Source organism: Podarcis erhardii (genome assembly GCF_964252035.2).
Source record: "Podarcis erhardii genome assembly, chromosome: 4".
Taxonomy (NCBI): domain Eukaryota; kingdom Metazoa; phylum Chordata; class Lepidosauria; order Squamata; family Lacertidae; genus Podarcis; species Podarcis erhardii.
This window is the reverse complement of record NC_138508.1, coordinates 57,913,001-57,935,112: the sequence shown is the minus strand read 5'-3', so window position 1 is coordinate 57,935,112 and position 22,112 is coordinate 57,913,001. Positions and strand designations below refer to the sequence as shown.

Below are 22,112 nucleotides of genomic sequence, written 5' to 3'. Positions count from 1 at the left end.
GCATCATTCAACTTGTATTCCAACATAATGAACTCCAAAATCCTGCTTTTCCTTCTACCACAAAAACCATGACATTTGTGAAAGATTCAGAATAGATACTCAGTATTTTCATTGGTGTGTTGTTTGTACAAGCATAGTCCCTATTTCTGTGTGGAGGGATTGTGAGTTGGTGGGTATGGTTTGGGGGACATCTATTTTGTACCACTTTCCTCTGACCTGTGGAAGATATCAGTTTGAAAACTCAGTTCAGAGGAAAGATATAGGCAGCTAGAGGCTATGGTACTGAGTCAAAGTACTGCCAATGACAGCATGCATTATAAGATGCAGACAAAACTTCATCACAATATCCAGGTCTGCCATAGCTCTGGCAGGCATGCAGTTCCTCTTTTAATATCCTATAATTCCACAAGATTAGAATTCTGGAATGCTAGGCACTTTGTACACACAGAAAAAGCTGCAAAAGGAATACCCTCATGCGGAGGCTCATAACTCTGACGTTTATTGGCTGGAGGACCATAAGGGGTGTGACTAAGGCCACAGAACATTTCTCCATTGGGGCACAACCTGCCATTCATGTGGGAAGGAAAACCCACACTCACTCTATAATAACAGCGACATGTGACCAAAGCTGCAGACAAATGCCTACAAATTCACTCTTAAAAATGGCAGATCAAACAGCAACTATGTCACTATTAATGGCAAGTGCGGAAAGTCCCTTAATGTTCAACTCAGGGCTACTTAAAGACATTCTATGAGTACCTGAAGGTTAGGCTAGTCCTGTAATGGAACCTTGGATGAAACACCAAAATCTGACACAAGGTCTCAGTCTTTCTTAATTATCTCTAGGTCTAAATTTTTGAATGACAAATGGATGGTCAAGAATGGATTTCTAAAAGAAGATGTGGAAGAGCATCATCCTTGGTATGGCTCAGAGTTGCTACACTTGTTAATTTTGCCTGACATAAAGTAAAAGTAATCTGAATGGCGGGGCAGGAGAAAGCAAAGACTGTTTGTTTGTACCAGTGATAAAAAGATGCCTTGATGCTTTCACTTTTTGTTGATGAAATCCAGATCAGGAGGAGTGCATCTAAGCTGATCTTCTGGTTGAAGCAGGTGTGTGTGAGTGGTGGGATCACAGACTGCAACTAATCCTTTTTGATCCATCATGATTTGCATGACACGCTCTGTCTAATTCTCTTCTGTGCTTTGCCATGCAGCATGCACAAGGACAGGTGTATTATGAGGCATAAGGATAGTCGGGCTGGCGAATATTTTTGTCCCAGTGTTACATCCTTGTAGATGGGACCATGTTGGAAAACGTCGGGCCTGGCTCCAGATTTTGGAGGCGCCGGACACAGTATTCCTCTCCAGTGCCCTAGTGCCTGCCATGTGAGCCCCCACAGGTATTGTGGTACCTGCCAGCCTCTCCCTTGTGTTCATTTGTGGGCTTACGTGGCAGTGGCACTGTAATAAGCCAGGAGCAGAGCTGCTGCCCAAGTAAGTGAGTCCATTTCTGAGCATCAAGGGTGATGCAGTAATGGGCTAGGAGCCAAGAGATTGTACTAAGTGAGTTAGTGTGTATGTAAGCAGGAGGAGGGAGACTGGGGTGGTGGATAAAAGCTAGGCATCAGTCCCAGTGAGCCCTGCCAGTGGGTCCTGGCAAATGCCCCACTATGCCAGGTACTGGACCTGGAAAATATAGGAATCAGTCCTAGATAGTTTGCTGAGCTGCAAAGCATTTCCTTAAGTCCTTTCAAAATGTGTGTGTGTGTGTGTGTGTGTGTGTGTGTGTGTGTGTGTATAAGACACAGAGCAGACTGCTGGGGTTTAACACCACTTGCTGTCCTTCCTGCCCCCCCCCCCTTGTGATAGGTGGTGGACTATCAAGGTGCAGAAGCTAAGCCTCTTAGCCCCTCTGACTCTCCTCCCAGATGTGAACTGTCAAAAGGCCATTGAAATCCTTCGTGAGAAGGCATATGACCAGGCACCAGTTGTTGCAGAATCAGGGTAAGTCTCTTATTCGCAGAAACCTCATTCTAACAGTCTTCAGGAGTCTTAAGGAGAATTCCACAATTCTCACTGTATAAAGCACTAATGAGAAACAGCCTATCATTGACATACTTACTGAAATCTTTAAAGAAATACTTGGAATAATATGGGCCTTTAGCTAATCTATTGCAAGGCTATTGCAAGTGCCTACACATGAAGGATTCCTGTAGGCTTAGCAGCAGGCATTGCTGCTTTGTAGTTTGGCAAGGAGGCAAAGCATCAAACTCCTCCTCCCTCTGCGCCACCCTCCCCACACAGCTGGCATAGGGAATCCCCAATCAAGAGCTATGTCACATCTGCTTTGGTTCTTATAGTCAAAGGACCTAGAACTCTTATTGATGGTGTGTTATTGAAAAGCTTCCTTTGAGAGTTTGTGACATTTGGAAGAAGAAGAAGAGTTTGGATTTGATATCCCGCCTTTCACTCCCTTTAAGGAGTCTCAAAGCGGCTAACAGTCTCCTTTCCCTTCCTCCCCCACATTTGGAGCATTTCCAAAGAGCCCAGTTACGTTCAGTATTGGCCTACCACCAGTCAGGCTGAATAGAAGGGGTATTGGTACTGGTCTAATTCTAAAAGTGGCAGCCTTGCATGCCACTGAGCCACAGCGGATGTTGCAGAAAGTGAACTCCCCACCCCACCTATCTTGTCCTGTGTCTTCTCTGTATATGCATGAACTGCTGGAGCTCTCATCTCTGTGTTGTGAAAATTCAAGTGCATTCATTTTGCTTTTTTAAAAAACCAAACAACTGTGTGTTTTCTTGAAGACTCATCTTGGGAATGGTAACTCTGAGCAACATCCTCTCCTCCGTCCTGGCAGGAACTGCCCAGTTCTCAGACCCAGTGATGAAGGTCATGTATCAGCAGTTTTCCAAGGTAATGTATGCCCAGTACCTGTTTTGGAGTTGCTGCCTAGGGCAAAGGATGAGGATGGGAGATACAGGAAATAAGAGCGAATGCTGAGGTAGAAAGGACCCCAAGGATCATCTAGAGCAACCCCCTGCAATACAGGAATCTTTTGCCCAACATGGTGCTTGAACCCATGACCCTGAGATTAAGAGTCCCATGCTCTACCAACTAAGCTAAGGAGGCTGATTTCAAAACACTGGAGATGCCAGAGAGTGAACCCGGGATATGAATATTCTGGGTAGGTTCAAGTAGGTTGTCGTCTTGAGATCTTGCCTCATTTAAGATGGTTCTGTTGCTACAGCACTATAGGACAGGGATAGGGATCTGGTGACCTTTTGGATGTTTCTAGACTACAGCTATCATCCCTGACCATTGGCCATGCTGGCTGGGGCTGGTGGGAGTTGGAGTCCATCCACTTCTGGAGAACCACGGGCTCCCCAGCCTTCCATAGAGGAAGTAACACAGAAGCAGGATACTTCATGCCAAGACACTGCTGGAACATCTTTTCTCCCCCAAGAAAACTGAGGTGGGGTGGAGGTCATCTAAGCACAACCTCAGAGGGAACAAGGTGTACTTGACATGGAATGTCCATCTCATACCTTACATCTTCCATGTGGTTCCAGCAGTATGTCACTACTTTATGTGGGACTTTATGTAAACTGGGCCCTAGATGTCTAGTAACAATTTGATTCACTTTATGTTTGGGACTTTATTACAGATTAGCCTGGATGATACCCTTGGAAAGCTTTCACACATCCTGGAAAATGATCATTTTGCTATTGTTGTGCATGAGCTGGAGCAATGTAAGTAGCTTTTCTAGTAAAATAAAAAATGTCATATTACTAATTGTGTGTATATATATATACACACACACACACCTAGAGATGACCTAATATGCCCTTCGGGCCATGAAATAGATATACATGAAAGGCATCACATGTATATATTAGCATATTAGTTTAATATTTGTTAATTTATTGCATTTATAGCCCAGCTTTTTTCCAAGGAGCTCAAGGTAGCATTGTAGACATCTGCAAAGGAAAGCCTTTATGTTTTGGCTTTCCTTTACAGACATCCATGCCTAAAATGTGGACACTGGATGGGATGACACCTGGGGTGGACTGCACCTACCGCACCCCCCTTTCTCTGCCAGTGCATGTGGCACCTCTGGGGGGGAAAGCCCTGAACATAGCCACTGTGGCTAGTAGCCTTTTCTTCTGAGAATTTGTCTAAGCCTCTTTTAAAGGCATCCTAGCTGGTGGCCATCAATCCTTCCATACTTTAACTGTGACCTGTGTGAATAAGTACTTCCTTTTGCATGTCCTGAATCTTCCAGCATTCAGCTTCATTTCATGGCATGGTGAGAGAGGGAGGAAAACTTCTATCTGTCCATCTTCTCTATGTGCATAATTGGACAGTGGTATGAAGGAAAAAGTTCCCAGATGCCACAAATAAAGATAACATTTCCTCGTGGGCAGGGCTTTTCTTTAGGGGGAACTCAGTTCTGGCACCTCTCAGGTGGGCGCCATTGCCATTCTAAGAGAACGAGGCAGGTGTTCATGGTGAGACACAGTGCCTCTTTTTCTAGAAAAATAGCACTGCTTGTGGGTTTCCTTGGATGCTATACTGGAAGCATCAACAGTATGTAATCTCCCTTCATTTATGTCTTCTTCCAGACAATGCAGATGGCAGCTCCTTCATGAAACAGATGGTATTTGGTGTGGTCACAGCTGTTGATCTTCTCAGCTTTGTCACCCCCAAAAACAAGACCCAGGAACGAAGAGATGTGACACTGGAATCAAATTCTTCTGAAAGAATTTTCTCCATGGCAGAATCTGTGGAGAAATAGCAGAAGACCTTTAAGTATAAGGGTCTGGTTTTGTTTTCAAGTATGGCTTTCTATTTTAGAATTAGCATTGTATTTAGTATAGTATTATACTAGTATCTAGTATTTCTATTTTAATTTGCCTAGCTGTTCTTGGTCTGCTATGTTCATAGCTATGCTCATCCTAAATGCCACCAAGAGAAATAATTTGGGATCAGGATGATTGGACAAGATCACATACAGTTAAAATAAGCAGCTTTCTGTGATAGCATGTTAAAAAAAAATTAAGATTCTTGGGAGGAAGCAGTAGACTAAATGGATTCTCCTGTGAGGTTGCCTTGATTTTTATCAGACATTTTGTTGTTTGCATTAACATTGACTGGTAAGTGCATTTCAAAATCTGCTGGCAGAGCAATAAAGAAATACTACAGATGCAAAGGCTGCCTGACTTGATTGTAGAACTGACAATAATACTCTTTGCTTGTACAAGGGAAGTGTGAACTGGGACTGTACAGATGGATGAATGTTCATAAGCCCCCTTTCCCCCAGAGAAAGCCTTCCTGCTGTTATGGTTGACTGCTGGAAGTGTATGCTGCTACAACTCACTGCCTCTTAGAACATGTCCTCTTAGAACATTCTTGACCACGAAAGGTTCCTGGGCATAGGAGACCATGTGCATGCCAATGGTTCCTACTTGTAAGAATCTGACAGTCATAGAACTGCCATAGCAGGGGAGGGGCTTAAGGAGATCTGATTCTGGTACAGATAAACACAGCTACATGTTGATGACTTCTGTAGCCTACCTCTGAATATCAGTTTGGGGAAATACACACAGTCACAATAGGTGAGTCCCAAGGGCCAGATACAGATACTTGGATGACCACATTTGCCCCCCTGGTCTGAGGTTCCTCATTCCTGCCTTAAAGGATCTATGAAGCACAATAGCGACTAGATTACTTCAATCTAGACCCCAAAATTAGTTGCAATTAAGTCCCACTGAGAGTAATTTCTATCTGCCTTCACATCAAATGGAAATTTGAAAGCTTTATAATTACATTTAATTGACCCTTTTTGCAACCCAAGGTGTTATATTCGGTTCATAATTGTACCTCCCCCCCCCCCCCAATATAGCAGAAAACAGAACAGATGATTTTAATTCTGCAGAAGTTCATAAAGCAGAGCAGTAAACAGTAGACTTGCACTCTTAAGTGCATAGCATCAGAACTACTTAGCTATATAATGACAGTCTCCAGTGTAGCTTTCTGTCTTTGAGTAGACTGGAGAAACGGGGGCTGTAATCTACTTCCCGTTGCTCAGTCCACCTTTTTATGAAGTTGAGGAACTTCCTTTAGCAGGAAGAAGGCTGAATTCAACAGCTATACCGGCCATTGATTGTGCACCTTTTCACCTGCCATTTGTCTGTACCTTTTCCCTTTTTTGGTATGTAGTTTCTCCTAACCAAGCACTTACCTTGTGAACAAAGATGGAGGTTTAAGGTGCTCTGAACAAGCTGCTGTGCATGTGCAAGCCAGCATTAGATCCCACTGCAAAGAGAAAAGGTTCACACACGAAGAACTCAACCACATGTGAGGTTTATAACTGGATTCCAGTGTAGATTGGTTGGGGATGGGGAATGACTGGTCCATACAAGTAAGGAGGCCAGTTGTCAACACTATATGCACATACCTATACGATGCTGACTCGGGAACCTACCACAGAGTAGATATGGGTACACTCTCCCCTCCATCTCTCAGTATGGGCAGAAATGCTTATCTGCATCTTGTATGCCACCGCATGGGTTTTACTCCATGTGAAAGTAGTTGTATAAAACATCCATTTGCACGCATACATCTCTGGACTGAGCCCACCAATGGACTGTTCCAGTGTAAACATTTCCCATGCATGAAAATTCAGATATTTTAAAATGAGGGTCACTGAATGCTGCTCATGTGGATGCTGTTTACAGCAAAATGGCACTACATATTTTTGCCTGGCTAGACAATCAAGACTTCTCAGAAGTTGGCATGCTTATGAATGTGATTCACAGACATGGAAGGAATTTATGCAATCATTTTAATGGGAGCTTTAACTACGTCTCTAAGTACGCACATGAAAATCGGTGACATCGCTGACAGAGTGCTCCTTACAATGGTAGCGACACCACAATAGCCAGGTTAATTAGAAAAGCCTTTTGTATTGCTGGCTGTACACAAACTAAATATAATTACACGTGTTCATTCATTGTGCAATATGTGAACAGATATTCCCTTTTGTGTTTTTAAAAATCCTGGCTCTTATTTTCACCAGATATCCTGTTAATTTTTTATTCCAATGTATTAACAGTTCAATACTCACCAACACATTCCTCTCACAGAGCTACAGGTCCCAGAGTTTTCTGGGAAGAGAGATTGACTGTTAAACCACTTTGAGAATTGCAGCTCTATGAGGGTAATAGTGGTCTTTGAAGAACTCTCAGCACGCTTAACAAACTTCTATTCCCAAGATTCTTTGGGGAAAGCCATGACTGTTTAAAGTGGGACCGTACAGCTTAAATGTATCGTGTAGACTTGTCTAGGCTCAGAGAGTTTCTTTATAGGCTAAACTAGACAGTATAAGAGGAATCACATAAGGAAAATGGGATGAAAGTATAGATGGTGGGTTTGTCATGTACAGGGGTCAGCAAACTTTTTCAGCAGGGGGCCAGTCCACTGTCCCTCAGACCTTGTGGGAGGCCGGACTATACTTTTTTTTGGGGGGGAGAACCAATTCCTATGCCCCACAAATAACCCTGAGATGTATTTTAATTAAAAGGACACATTCTACTAATGTAAAAACACGTTGATTTCCAGACCGTCCGCAGGCCGGATTTAGAAGGCGATTGGGCCGGATCCGGCCCCCGGACCTTAGTTTGCCTACCCATGGTCATGTAGTTTGGCTGGATCAGAATTACTGCACGCTTCCTCAATGTCTGCTATTTGCAATGGGATCAATTGGAGCTTCCCTCCATTTTGAATAGAAGGCATTGGGGAGTGATTACAACTGGGAGCATGGTGGGGCCAAAAGTTTAGAGGCTCCTTCCTTCATGCCACCGTCTAGAACAGCCTCACCTGCTCCACTGTGCAGAGCCAACTACACGACAAATGCCACATCTTGCTTGACCCAAGGTCATGAGAGAAGCTCATTTCTCATCCAGGCAATCTTTTGTGATTCAACCCAGTCACAGGAAAGGGGCAAATGTTAACTAGATAAGGGAAGGGCATGTTGTGAGGTTTGCAGTTAAAATCGGAACATGCTTAGCAGGTAGAAGCAGATTTTAAGCAGGTTAGCCTACATTTTCCCTGTGAGGTAAAAAATGAAAAAGTCATTGCTGCCTTGTTGTCTGGCAATTATTGCCCATTCTAAACAGTGGACTGACATGTAATTCCACGTGTACAAAATGTTAAAATGTTGTTGTGGAATGGCAGGCTATTCTGGAGAAGATAAATGCCAGTGCATTTGTAATGTGCCAACCTGCATCTTGCCTCATCCCTTGCTGCTCAGTAAGCAACAGTGGCCCAGCTGCCAGGAACCCACCAAAGCAGCTCCATGCCACCCATTGAGCCACTTCCACCCCCTCCCCCGATAAAATGAGGGTCGTAAAACCTACCTCTTAATCAAGGCGATTATATAGATTATATGGGTAAAAAAATGGAGACAAGATAAAGCAAATTTTGACATGCTTGGCAAGGGTTTAAGGAACTATGGAATAGTAAACAAGGGACAATTAACTATAGTCCTGTATAGTTACAGGATGTACTTACATTAAATTTAAGACGCTTTCTTATATAGATAGATAGAGAGGATCCCAGCTGTTAGAATGCAAATTGTAAATTATTTCTGCTTACATAATGTAAGAATGGAGAATCAAGACAGACAATGAGAGTTTTGGTGCCTAGAACAGCTTTGCACAGTGTGCAGCAAGGAGAGAAGCAAGGAGAGAAAGATTGTAAGCAAGACTTGAGACTTTCCAGAAAGCCAAAGAAAAGAAGCTAGCAAGAGTTCCCAGAATGCCACAGAAAAGAAACAGTATTTCCCATAATGCCACAGAAAGAGAACGTCCCTTCAACATAATATGGAATATAAAAACTCTTTTGACAATAAATAATACTATAATAAAAGACCCACTGGTAATAAATTAGAAAGGGCTCTTAGCTCCTCCCAGCTGTTCAGGTTTATGGGTTTTCCTTCTGTTGTGACATTATAAATAGCATACCTTCCAGCTGAACAGCTACTGAGGAAATATCACTACCTGGGGACCAAACCACTTGCAACACCCACACCTGAAGCCTATCCAGGTAAACTAAAGCTATTTCCCCTTTTCATAGATCAGCTAAGCATTTGACCCAATGCATTCCCCTTTATTATCATGGAATAAAGTTAGAAATGCTTACTGCATCTGAAGGACAGTTTGCTGTTTTTAAGAAATAGAAAGAGCTGCACAAGGTCCTTCCTTCCTTCTGCAGTACAGTGGTACCTCGGGTTAAGTACTTAATATGTTCCGGAGGTCTGTTCTTAACCTGAAACTGTTCTTAACCTGAAGCATCACTTTAGCTAATGGGGCCTCCTGCTGCTGCGCCACCGGAGCATGATTTCTGTTCTCATCCTGAAGCAAAGTTCTTAACCCGATGTACTATTTCTGGGTTAGTGGAGTCTGTAACCTGAAGCGTATGTAACCTGAAGCGTATGTAACCCGAGGTACCACTGTAATAGGTTTTTAACAGAATGTTCCCAATTTTTAGCACTCCTCAAATTTTATGAAGCTAAGGCTTGGAAATTTAATACATTTTAAAACTGCAGTAATACACACACACACACACACACACACACACACACACACACACACACACACACACAACAGAAGGAACGGGGCCCAAAGGGGTTGTAAGTGGCACTTCCTTGTGCAAGTGGTCCGAGTATCATCGGAGACTGGAGAAGGCAACTATCAGGAGCAGTATGTTGCTTTGAAGGCAATCCATTGGGGAGTGTACCCTGAGCTCCAGTGTGGCTGATTCAGTGAGCCAATCCACAATGTGCTATGTAATCAGTGTTTGTGCCCCTGGTGTGAGAAAATGCTATGCAAACTGGTGTTCTACTGAGAGAGGGCATTAGCTCAGTATTTAAAAAGGCAAAGTTGTGCGAGATAATAGAAAGCAATGAATGAGCAAAAATTGCTCTGCTGCTAAAAGGACCTCTTTGCATTTGATCCAGAGTAATGAAGCCTAAGCACTTCCTCTGCCTGCTGCTGAGCTGCTGCTTCCTACAAAATGGTGACTGCAAGCATCACAGGCCAGACTGTACTGCTGTTCTCTGCCTAGCTTGTCCTGACAATCATGAAGCCGTGACCCGTAAGGACCAGTGCTGTCCACGCTGCATCCCTCGGTGCAAGTGCCCTGCGTTTCTGGAGGAAGCTTGTATCCAGGAAGGCTACAAAGATGGCTTCCTTCTCCTGGGACAGTCTGTGATTATTGACTTTGGGACCCGAAAGTGCACCTGTGGAGAAGATCATAACATTGTCTGCGCTTCCACTTGCCCTAAGATTTCTCCAGCTTGCAAGTATATAGGAAGACCCCAGGATGGCTGTGGAATGTGTGCTTGTCCCACTGATGATGAAAATTTTGTACCTGCTGGTGAAGTCATTGAAAGAGAATGTAAAATTTGTAAGTGTCCCCCAAATGGGGGGCAGCTTCAGTGCACCTTAACCCCTAAATGCTCGCTAGGGTAAAAAGTGCCCTGTATCATGGGAGCTGGGTGGTGGTAGTTCCATAGCATTACTAAATAAGCATCCTGGTCTTTTAGGGAATACAGTAGTAGAATTTTAGCTTTGAGAGAGACCTTGAGGGTCATCTAGTTCAGAGCCAGAATCTTAAAGCTACATCAGCTCTCATGAATGCCACTGAACTTTTCCTAAGAATTAAACAGTTACATAATCTATGGTATTATTTTAATAAAAATAATAATAAAGATTGGAGTTGAAATATGTTTGGATCCTTACTTAAATCATTATTTGGCTGAGGCAAATATGGGAAATGCTTGGAATTTTGAAAAATAACTGTGATAATAATGTTTTGTTGTGATAATAATGGTTAATAACATATTATATGCATAAATGAGGAAACTTTGGCATACCCAAATGGGATGCAATGGCTAAGTGGCGCCATTAATTGGCTTTCTGTAAAAGCAAACATGGCAAGGTTTTATGGTTTGGGATATTTTGGTGCGTTTTTTGCAATTGTTGTTATGCCCCAACCCAGTGAGGGGAGTCATAACTAGTATGTATTCTCACTCTTCACATTATCTACAAAAGTACAGTGTATAAATTGCTTGGGTATAATGAATAAAGGGAAGTTCTTCTCCCTCTGTCAAAAATACTAGAACTTGGCAGCAAATGAAATTTCATTGTCTGGGGATTCTGAAGCAGCAAAAACATGAGTCCACACAACACAGAATTCATTTATGCAATTCATTCCTAAACGTTGTAGTGATTATCATTAGCTTAAAGGGCATTAGTGAGGAGATTTCACCCCTCCCATACCCAAGAATCTCCTGAGAATCTCCTGAGGTCTCTGCTGACTCTACAGAGAGGAGGAGCAATGTACTGCTCTCTACTTAATTAGTCAAGTGAGTGTCTCTGTGTGTGAGAGAGAGTCAGTCAGTGTGTCGGAGAGAGAGTGCAAGAGATCGTGTTTATAGATAAGATTGCTGCTAAAAGCAGCTGCAGGCACTCAGAGTATAGCATTGATTTATGCTCAGAATATTTAGCTCTGTATATAGTTTTGTATCATAGTTGTAGTTATAGAATAAAAGGAGGATACTTTACAGAGCTGCTCTCCGAGTGGTTTATACTCTGCAAGACTCTGCAAAACGCTGCTGCGCAACGACTGTATAATTGAGACAGTGAATCCGGTGCTCTCAGCTCCAAGCTGTGAGTCCACAGCACTGTGACCTGTTCCTGTGAGAAAGGAGGTCTCTGGCAGTGCTACCCAGCTCGCCTAGCCCAGTCGGGGTTGAGGTGCATGAGTCCAGTTGGTACACTGGCTCAAGGGCGATGCTGACAATTAGAAGCGGATTAAACAAATTTGTGGAAGACTTCTCTATCAACAACTGTTTTGAATAATGCTAAATGGGGTCCTTACGTTAGGGATGGGGCACCTGTGGCCCCCCAGATGCTACAGAAGTCCATCTCCTAGTGGCCAGGACACTCAAGAGTTTGTTGCATTTCACATATGCTAAAGTGAACAGCGAAGCAATCAGCACTACAGTGGCACCTAGAGACAGTAAGCAAGTATGAAATCACTGACAAAGGGGGACAGCACATCACCATCCGTGCATTCCATACACTGAGAAAACGCCAGGAAGAGAACCCCCAAATGCTTGTGGGCAAGATATCCATGAACAGAACTGTAAAAAAGCAGCTGCACATATTGAATGCATGCACTCATCTTAAAGCTGCTGCTTTAACAAAATGAACAAAATGGGTTCATAGCAACACGAAAGACTACAACTCCCCCCCCCTTTTGGTTTACAATATGGGCTGCTCTTGGCTAACTGGATTGTTTTTATTACAATACAAGGGGGACTCTGCCACCCTGCTCTTATATACTCTTATGCTCTTATATATACTGCACTTATATACTCCTCTCCCCGACAATCCCTCCACAAGACACTTGCTTGCTGAATCAAGAAATCATCCCAGCGCCTCCCTTCTGTTCTGAAGTCTGGTCTGCACGTGTTTTCAACCTCACCCCCCCAAGTCCATGCCTTCTTCTCCCCTTTCCTTTTCCGCAACCTCCACTTTGTTCACAGGCAAACTCCAGGGTCATCTCCCGCATCTCCGTCCTCCCACACATTGCAACTACTAAGCACCCTTTTCCCGTTCCACCCAATTATGAAGCCACCCCTGCTCCTTCATCTTCACCCCATTCCCATGCCTCCTGCCCCCTTTTAGCAACCCTCCTTTGCACTCTCCCATTTTCACCTTCACCCTTTTCCCTCCCTCTCTCCAACTACCCCTTCCACACAGAGCACCCCCTTTCCATACCAACTTCCTATCCTGCAGCTCCCTTTGCGCAGACACACAATTTTCACACACCCCCTTACCAACTCCTCTTTGCACAGAGACAACCCCCATTTCCATGCCTCTTCCCTCCTATATCACACTTCTGAAAATATATGTTACTGTATGTTTAAGATTAATAGAGCAAGGATGTTTGTTTGTTCAGCTGCAGAAGGTTAAGAGATGGATGTTGCACCTGTATGGGTGTTTGCTTGATAATAAAATGCCTGTCCTAGATTACTGCATTGAATTTGGAACTTTGGGCTTATCCACACTTCCTCTTACCCTGCAGAAAACCGCTCTTTAGTGCTCAATCAGCACAAACAGCAATTTGGGTTTTCCCTGGGTTGCTATTTGTTCTGATCTATTGCTAAGGAGTGGGTTTTCCCTTGGGAAGAAGCAGGGCAAGGGGAAAACTGCTTGGACCTATGCTTTCCAGGCACAGCAGAAGCAGAAGTGTGGATGAGCCTTTTGTGTAGTAGAGAACACATGGTACCAGAAATGAAATGAAATTTGAGGACTCTTACCTCTCACTATGAGGCAGCTGAGTGGAAGAAGGGAAGGACTGAGTAAAACAGGGATGCAACAGCGCTGAAGGGGGAAGGGGTTTTCAGACAATGGCAAATGTCTGAGGAGAGCAAGCTGAGTGAGATTCTGAGAAGAAACAAACAGTGGTTTAAAACAAGGTTTTGACTACAGCAAGAAGCAAGTTGAGAATGATTTTGCTGTGCTGGCTTTCTGATGTTGGCTTCTGTATCATAACCATCTCTATTATTTCTCCTTGGTAAAAATTTTTTTAAACCAACCAACAGACAAATGCCTCAGTGTTTCTCCCTTCCCAATCTATTCAGATATTTCCTGTTGTTTCCTGTTGCCTCTCAGTGTCAGTCCCTTCATGCTCCCATGCCACAACCACGGCTGTTGTGTAACCTGCCTTCTTTTTTACGCCCCTTCATGAAAATCCAGGATGCTACAGATCCCCCGGTTGGGTCAGCACGGTGATGGACTAGTGCAAATATAGTATTACAATATTAAATAAGCTATCTATGACAAAGAAATAAAATTTTAAAAGCAAGGGCATTTGATTCTCAGTGCTGCATCTGCACGAACGTTCAGTAAGCAGTGACTCTCAAGTATCTTAGTAACAGGCCCCATAAGAGTATTTTGTTTCAATATTTTATCCACATAGCTACTACCATTTCTCTTGGGAGTCAGTATTCTACAAATATTGTGCCTGAAATCATACACAATTACCAGGTGGTGTCATCAAACTCACTGGGGCTTAACTTCTGAGTAGATATGCATAAGATTGCCCTATTATGATCCTAACTGGAATTTTTTTTAAAAAACTAGCTTGGGATGGGGTAGGACCTTCTAAATGGTCTTTTTAAAGGACTTAAAAGTTTGATATCCCTTTCACTTTTATTTCAGAAAAACAAAGAGAAAATATTTTGAACTAATTCATTGCATAGCTTTTCGTTAAGCTTGTCTACAATTAAAAACACAACATTCCCAGATCAGTAAGAATGTTGCATTTTTGCTCCTATAATCTAAATAATGACTTGTGTAAAGAAACATGCAAAATATTTTCCAACTTAAAGACCTGGGGAAGGATTTCCAAACAAAACTGATGTACAAAAGAAAAACAAAATTGATATCTGCGTTATAGAGTATTGAAACAGGAACACAGTAATGTGACAACTGACCTTAATTAAAGCAATGTGAAACTTTACTTTTAAAACACAAAGTGAAGAAATCATGCTTTGAGTTCAGAGGTTTCATGTAAAACACATTGATGAATCATAATTATTTTGCCATGCTGGTTCAAATATTTCATTAAATGACAAAAACTGAACAACTAAGTTTATCAGAGTTTAGATTTTAAAGATTGTCAATTATGAAGATAAAATATTTCCTGATACAACTGAAGACATGTTTTTTCTCTCTGCCAAAATACACAGACTCTAACAAATGCCAAGTACCCAAAACATAAGGATTAGATACTATAACTTTTTTTTAGAAATGGGGCTCCAATGACTTATTTTGCAGACAAAACCCATAATCATTCATCCTATGTAGGTTATGGACCTCAAAGTCTAGCGTGCTTTCCTTTGTATTTCCTGCATCAACAAACCAATATTTAAATATGCTATAAAGAGTCTACTTTGTATAATGCTGTTATCACAGGCAGACAAGCACTTGTAAAAGCAGTTGTCATTGACCTATATAATAGCCACAATCCGAAGGAGTGGGCATATGAATGAGTTGGAACCACACACACAGTCAAAAGCGTTTTCTAGTTGTCACTGAAGCAAAAGTCTCCTCAAAATGATAAACAAGTTTAAGAAAATGTAATTTGGGTTTGGTAAACACAATCTACTTCCACTTGTAATGGCATTCCAATCATCAGTAACATCCAATATGTTTCAAAGAGAAAGTAAAGCACATTAAGTATTGAGAAATGGATGCTTAGCACATTTCTATCAAATGTGATGCATGTAATTGAACACACCATGATTGGCTGATGCAGCCTGAATCTCATCATAAATCCTGGATTAGTGGTCCACTTCTGGGTTCCTTTGTGGCTATACTACCTCATTAAAGTGATACTAACTTTCCTACAGTTGAACTGGAAATCCCAAAACATCTTTTGTACCTTTCTCTTGTACTACAAGAATTTTAAAAAACATGTCCTTTTGACCATACATGGCCGGGCTACAGTGCTATCCCAAAAACACAGCTCAAGCCTTCTGCCCTGTTTTTTGCACATTAATGGCATAGCAAGCATACAGCTAGTTCTGGACACCTACTGCAGAGTTTATTTTTCTTAACCGTGTGCGGCATTCAACTGAGTTTTACTCAAAGGAGACCTGCTGAAGGTAAGGACATGATGACTAAGGTAGGTCCATTCATTTCATAAAGTTTGACTTGGAGTAAAACTAGAATGCCATTCTGTTTTGGTAGATCAGTTTACCATCTCAGGAGAAGGATGCCAATACATACACCAGTCATAAATAATAGCACCATTTAAAGACACATCAAAATAAACTACACTCATTCATCTAACGTGATGATTGAAAATGATTACTTAGCTCGCATGTATTTGGATATCAAGTTTTGAAGGGTTTAAATTCTTCTTAAGTCCAGCAATGCTTTTCCAAACATTTCTGTGGATAAGAGAAAGTTTCAAGGTATCTGGGCAGAGCTGCAATTTCTAGCTCAGTGCTGTTATAACTGTTCCAACCAACTGCAATGAAACTAAACAAAAACACAACTCAGCAAGGAAAGGCAGAGCATTTGCCACCTCCCAGTTTCAGGTATATCAATAATTTGCTTGTGCTGAAGGGTAGAAGACCCATGTCCAGAACTCAGCAGAAAGTTGGAGTTCAAACCCAGAATCATCAAACTGATATCCATCCCAAAGATACTGATGATTTGCTTAATGTGGGATTGTTTTGTCTTCACAGAAGTCACAGCATATTAGTTACTAGCTGGCATGCTCCAAATTTGACATTTCTAGATCTGTTAACCATGGCTGTGAGAACAGACATGTGCAAATGAATTTAACATTAAAATATATACTTCAGAGGCTATGAAATAAATGAAGAATGGTTTGGTTTCCTTTTGTTAAATAAGCCTGCATACAGGGGAGGCCTCTCTTTGAAATTCAACAGCATTTGGCTGATTTGTATTTTAAAAGGGCATACAGTGGCCAATATAAACTCATGTCATGTGGAAAATACTTTGCACAGTAAACTGTTTGCATGCCCATCACAGTGGTTTTAATCCCTACAGCCCAAACTGGGGGGGGGGGACCCAAAAGGGTGAGAGCAGATCCAAGTGTGAGCTGCAACTGCCCTCTGTCTTGTACTTAAAATGGCCACAATCTACCACCTGCAAATATGTCTTGGGTACTCCATTCTACATGCCTTTGCCCCAAATCCCCTTTACACTTTCAGAAAGCCTGCTTTTGCTCTGAATTACATTACAAGCATTTCAAGTCTAGGCGTTTTACAAATGAAAAGAAAATGTTGCTTTGGGTCTTTCTCTTGCTAACACTTTCTAATATCTGGAAGAGAGAGTGGAAATTGTTGGGATTTGCAGGATACTGAATAAGTCTGCAGGCTTCAACAGGATGATGCAATACTCTGTGAAGTGCTGAGTCAGAGTGACTCAGCAGGAGTGTGATTAGTGGGATCGGCTATCACCTGTTTTTAAAAGGAAAGCCTGTTTAACGGTGGTTGTGCTGTAGTGTGGTGGTGCTGTGGTGGAGAGTATTCGTTTGTAAGTACTCTGTATGGACTGTCTCTTTTGTAAATACCTGTATATACCTCACATTAAAAGACTGCACTGGGAAAAACCTGGAACTCTTAGCATCTCTGCTGAAAGCGCCGCGTGGAATACGCGACAGGGTTATGGGCCCAGCACGCTTCCGCTGCGCAAGAGTACAGGTGGCAGTTATCTAGCCGTGGGTGCTGGAGGTGAGCTGCAGGGATGGAGCAGACCAGAAGTGGTGTGTTGCTGGAGAAGCTGACGGCCACGAACTACAGCATCTGGTCGGTCCGCATGCAACACTTCCTCAAGCGTGAGGGCCTGTGGAAGGTGGTGGAAAGTACACCACAGCCCCCTGAGTGGGATGAGGACGATGAAAAGCTGGCACTAGCAGAGGCCCAGCTTGAAAAGGATGAGAAAGCTTTGGCTACGATCATCCTTGGAGTGGACGACAGCCAGCTAGTTTACGTAGCTGATAAGGTGACGGCAAGTGAGGCGTGGAATGCGCTCAAGGCTGTCCATGTGCGAGAGACAGCTGGCTCACTGATAACACTGACCAGGAGACTGTACCGGTGTCGGAAGAAACCGGGGGACTCCCTGGTAAACCACCTAAAATTCCTAACAGGCTGTTTCCAGGAGCTAGTCTTAAGAGGGAGGCCTGTGGGGGAAGAGGACAAAGTCTTTATAGTCCTGAGTTCCCTTGATGACAGCTATGATATGCTGGTCAATTCCCTCGAGTCTGTAGAGACTGATAAGCTGACTCTGGAATACGTTACCGGACGGTTGTATGCAGAGGAGGACAGGCATGCAGAGCGAAAGATGACCTCAGCCCAGCTGTTGGAGCATCCCAGAGGGAACAACAGCTGGGAAGACCAGAGGTGTCGGGAGCCAGAGAAACAGCCAGGAGGAGCTGCTGCAGACCAGCCGGTGGTCAACAGAGTAAAAAGGTGTTTTTGCTGCAAGTCCAGTGGACATCTGCTTCGGGACTGCCCGAGAAAACAACAAAAACAGCAGAAGCACAGTAGGCAGCAGAGAGAATCTACCACTTGGGTGTCTGCAGATGGTCAAGAAAATGAAGAGCTGTGGGTTCTGGACAGTGGAGCTTCTCAAACCTTTTGTAAAAGAAAAGCATTGCTAACTGATGCTAGGGCTTCAAACAAAAAACATGTAAGTCTTGCTACAGGCCAGAAAGCTAATGTGGTTTGTGAGGGGGAGGTTGTGTTCCCACAACTGGGACACACATTCAGGAATGTGTTGTGTGTGCCTTGTTTGCAAAACAATCTCCTGAGCATTCCTGACTTGGCAAAAGCAGGCTTTGAAGTAAACTTTGTGGGAGATCAGTGCCAGATAAAGCAAAATGGGGCAGTGTTGGCAAATGCTAACCTTAGAACTAATATGTATGTACTACAGTGTGAGTCTAAGGTTGCGAATGTGCAAAATGTCCCAACCCATGATATGTGTATTCATCTCCTGCACAGGCGACTGGCTCATGCTAGCTATAAGGTGCTAAACAAAACATTGGAGTTGTGTGGGGGAATGAAAAACATTAAAAGTTGTGATAATTACTTAGACTGTAATATCTGCAAGGAGGTTAAAAGCAGGGCTTGCCCAGTAGCAAGAGCAAGCCAGAGAGAAACCAAAAACCACTGGAGTTGATTCATGCTGATGTAACTGGTCCTTTTCCACCAAGTGTCTCCCATAACAAGTACTGTTTGATTCTAGTGGATGACTATTCTAGACTTGGCTGGGTCTATCCATTAAAGCAAAAGTCTGACGTTGCCCAAACTTTGAAGTTCTGGGTAAGAAGGGTAGAAAGGCAACTTGGCGAAAAGGTGTGCTCTATTCAGACAGACAGGGGAGGAGAGTTTATAGCAAGTTCCCTAAGAAACTGGTTGTGTTCCCAAGGGATTAAACATAGACTTACCAATGTGGCGACGCCTCAGGAGAACGGGGTAGCAGAGCGTAGGGGAGGTGTCTTGCAGACACAAATGAAAGCATTGTTAGCAGATGCAAATCTTCCAATTAAATACTGGGCTGAGAGTATTAAGACCGCAAATTATATTGGGAATCGCTTGTGGTCAAGGGTACTAGATGACATACCCTATAAGATTCTCTATAACAAAAGTCCCAGTTTGCAACATTTGAGAATCTTTGGGACAAAGGCATGGGTTGACATACCTGTAAAGAACCGAAGAAAAGGTGGAAAAAGGGCACAGCAGTTGCTATTTCTTGGGTATGAAAGTGGTACGAAAGCCTATAGGTTTGAAGATGATAAAAATCTTTTGAGTTATAGTCGATCAGCCAGCTTTAATGAGCAAAGAAATTGGCCCAAGATACATGCAAACCTGCTGCCAGAAAAAGTTTTACTGCCGAGCATACCTGATAAGGCAGTTGAAACAAAGCTGAGAATTGGCAGCTCTCCCAGAGAAACTGAAAGGGAGGAGGTAAAGGTTGAGCATTTTTCTCCAGCTGCTAGCATGGAGCAAGTGGGAAGAGAGAGTGCAACAGGGACAGGAGGAGGTAAATCTCCAGAATCAATCCACCCCAAAAGCAGTCCTGAAGGTAGCCCAGAGGGTAAGGTTAATCAACCAAGGAGGTCTGCAAGAAGTAATAAAGGTCAACCTCCAGACCGTTATGGGTTCCCAGCCACCATAAACCAGGTTTGTGTAACTGAGCCAGAAAACTTTGAAGAAGTGCAAGAGTTACCTACTCTAGAGAAAGAGGCGTGGTTAAAGGCAATGCAGGCAGAGTATAACTCTCTGCTAAACAACAATGTCTTTGTACCTACAGAATTGCCTGAAGGTAAAAAGCCCATAAGCTGTAAGTGGGTTTTTAAAGTGAAAAAGCTGGCTGATGGTAGTTGGCAGAGGAAAGCCAGGTTGGTTGCAAGGGGCTTTACACAAAGGAAAATGATACATTATGATGAAGTGTTTGCCCCAACAGCAAAGGCTGAAACAGTAAAATCAGTTTTAGCAATGGCAAGTCTGAGAGGGTTAAAAGTTCATCATTTTGATGTTGCCTCAGCATATTTAAATGCTCCTATTGACGCCGAGGTGTATTTACAGCAAATACCAGGTTATGAGCTTGAAAAAGACAGCATGGTGTTAAAGCTGCAAAGGGCACTATACGGGTTGCACCAAAGTGCACGTCTATGGCATGAATGCATAGACACAACTTTGAAAAAGATGGGATTCAAACAAAGCCTGGCTGATTCCTGTTTATATTCAGCAATGGTGCAAGGAAGTATTTGTTATTTACTTTTGTATGTTGACGATATCTGTCTGATAACAACTGCACAAAAGCAAAACAAAACAAAAACAAAAACAGCCTAGGTAACAAATACAAACTGAAGTATTTGGGAGAGATTCAGAATTACTTAGGAGTAGAGGTTCAGAGAAATGAAGAGGGCGTCTACTCTCTGAGTCAGAAGGAAAAAATTGAAAAGTTACTGAAGACATATGGAATGGAGAGGGCAAATGAGGTTGACACTCCCATAACTACCCAGTACAAAAATGAACCAGAAGGGCAAAAATGTGAGAATGCAACAGCGTTTCATTCTCAGATGGGTTCTCTGTTATATTTAAGTTGTTGGACAAGACCCGACATAACATTGGCAGTGCACATGTTAAGCCAAAGAAGTGCAGAGCCGGCTCAGAGAGATTGGGTAGCACTTTAAAGAATCCTAAGGTATCTGAAAGGCACAAAAGATTACAAACTGGTGCTGGATACAGGATATGATCAGCAAGTGTATGCATACGCTGATGCCAGTTGGGGGGACAGAGAAAATGGAAAGTCTACCACTGGATATGCCATATATATTGGAAATGCCCTGGTTCAGTGGAAATCCCAGAAACAAACATTTGTTGCCACAAGTACTTGTGAAGCAGAGTACTCAGCCATAAGCGAATGTGTGTCACAAATAGAATGGTTTGCTTGCCTAACAAAAGAGCTTGGAATACCTTCTGAAATGCCAATCACTGTGCTAAGTGACAACATGGCTGCACAACAGCTTGCTAACCAACAGAACTTTAAAAGCAAAAGTAAACATATAGCTATAAGATACGGAAATGTGAAAAATGCTTTGGAAAGAAATGTGTTAAAGGTACAGCACTGTAACACAAAATGTAATGTGGCAGATTTGTATACAAAATGTTTGGATGCTCCTAAATTTCGAGACTTAAGAGAATTATTAGGTCTCAAGCCTTTGACTTAAGGAGGAGTGTTGGGATTTGCAGGATACTGAATAAGTCTGCAGGCTTCAACTTCAATACTCTGTGAAGTGCTGAGTCAGAGTGACTCAGCAGGAGTGTGATTAGTGGGATCGGCTATCACCTGTTTTTAAAAGGAAAGCCTGTTTAACGGTGGTTGTGCTGTAGTGTGGTGGTGCTGTGGTGGAGAGTATTCGTTTGTAAGTACTCTGTATGGACTGTCTCTTTTGTAAATACCTGTATATACCTCACATTAAAAGACTGCACTGGGAAAAACCTGGAACTCTTAGCGTCTCTGCTGAAAGCGCCGCGTGGAATACGCGACAGAAATATGCAGCTAAAACAGGGAAACGTTTTTGTATAAGAAAAAAAAGGGGTATGAAGTGCTACTGAAAAAAGTCAAGAAAGGGTGCTATCCTAGGTAACTATTTTAAAGCCAATAAAACACAATGAACAGACTACCATTGAGCTATGGTACGTTCAGATGCACAAATGTTTGTTGCATTTCATTAGCTCTTTCAGTGGTGGTGTTTAAATGTTGTGGTTTTAATGAGGCCTGGTATTATTCCTATATAAACTTGCTACATTATACTAACGTTTCCCCAAACAAACCTATTGTAAACATTTTTTCACATCTTAACACTCTTCAGAAAATTTCAAAAAGCATGAAAGAGAAATTATGGGTTAGCCCAACTTTCAGTACATTCTTGATCTAAGGTTGTCATCTCTCAGCTGTCTCCTTGCTTTGTATTCGTAGCTT

At 42.6% G+C, this 22,112-nt stretch overlaps 1 protein-coding gene and 1 long non-coding RNA gene across 3 annotated transcripts in view; both read left to right on the top strand.

Moving 5' to 3' along the window:
- The window catches only part of LOC309340084 (cystathionine beta-synthase-like), a 36,505-nt gene extending 31,287 nt beyond the window's left edge, over positions 1-5,218 (top strand). For both annotated transcript variants that reach the window (XM_081858595.1, XM_081858594.1), the window contains exons 12-16: positions 847-921; positions 1,873-2,007; positions 2,814-2,922; positions 3,674-3,758; positions 4,632-5,218. In XM_081858595.1, coding sequence (XP_081714721.1) covers positions 847-921; positions 1,873-2,007; positions 2,814-2,922; positions 3,674-3,758; positions 4,632-4,804 — 577 coding nt within the window. In that variant the 3' untranslated portion in view covers positions 4,805-5,218. The remainder of the gene's footprint in view (positions 1-846; positions 922-1,872; positions 2,008-2,813; positions 2,923-3,673; positions 3,759-4,631) is intronic.
- A 9,080-nt stretch (positions 5,219-14,298) lies between these two features.
- LOC309340114 lies at positions 14,299-21,714 on the top strand. The gene is made up of 2 exons (XR_014155806.1): positions 14,299-16,953; positions 21,680-21,714. It is a non-coding gene; the product is annotated as an uncharacterized lncRNA (long non-coding RNA).
- The last annotated feature ends 398 nt before the right edge of the window (positions 21,715-22,112 follow it).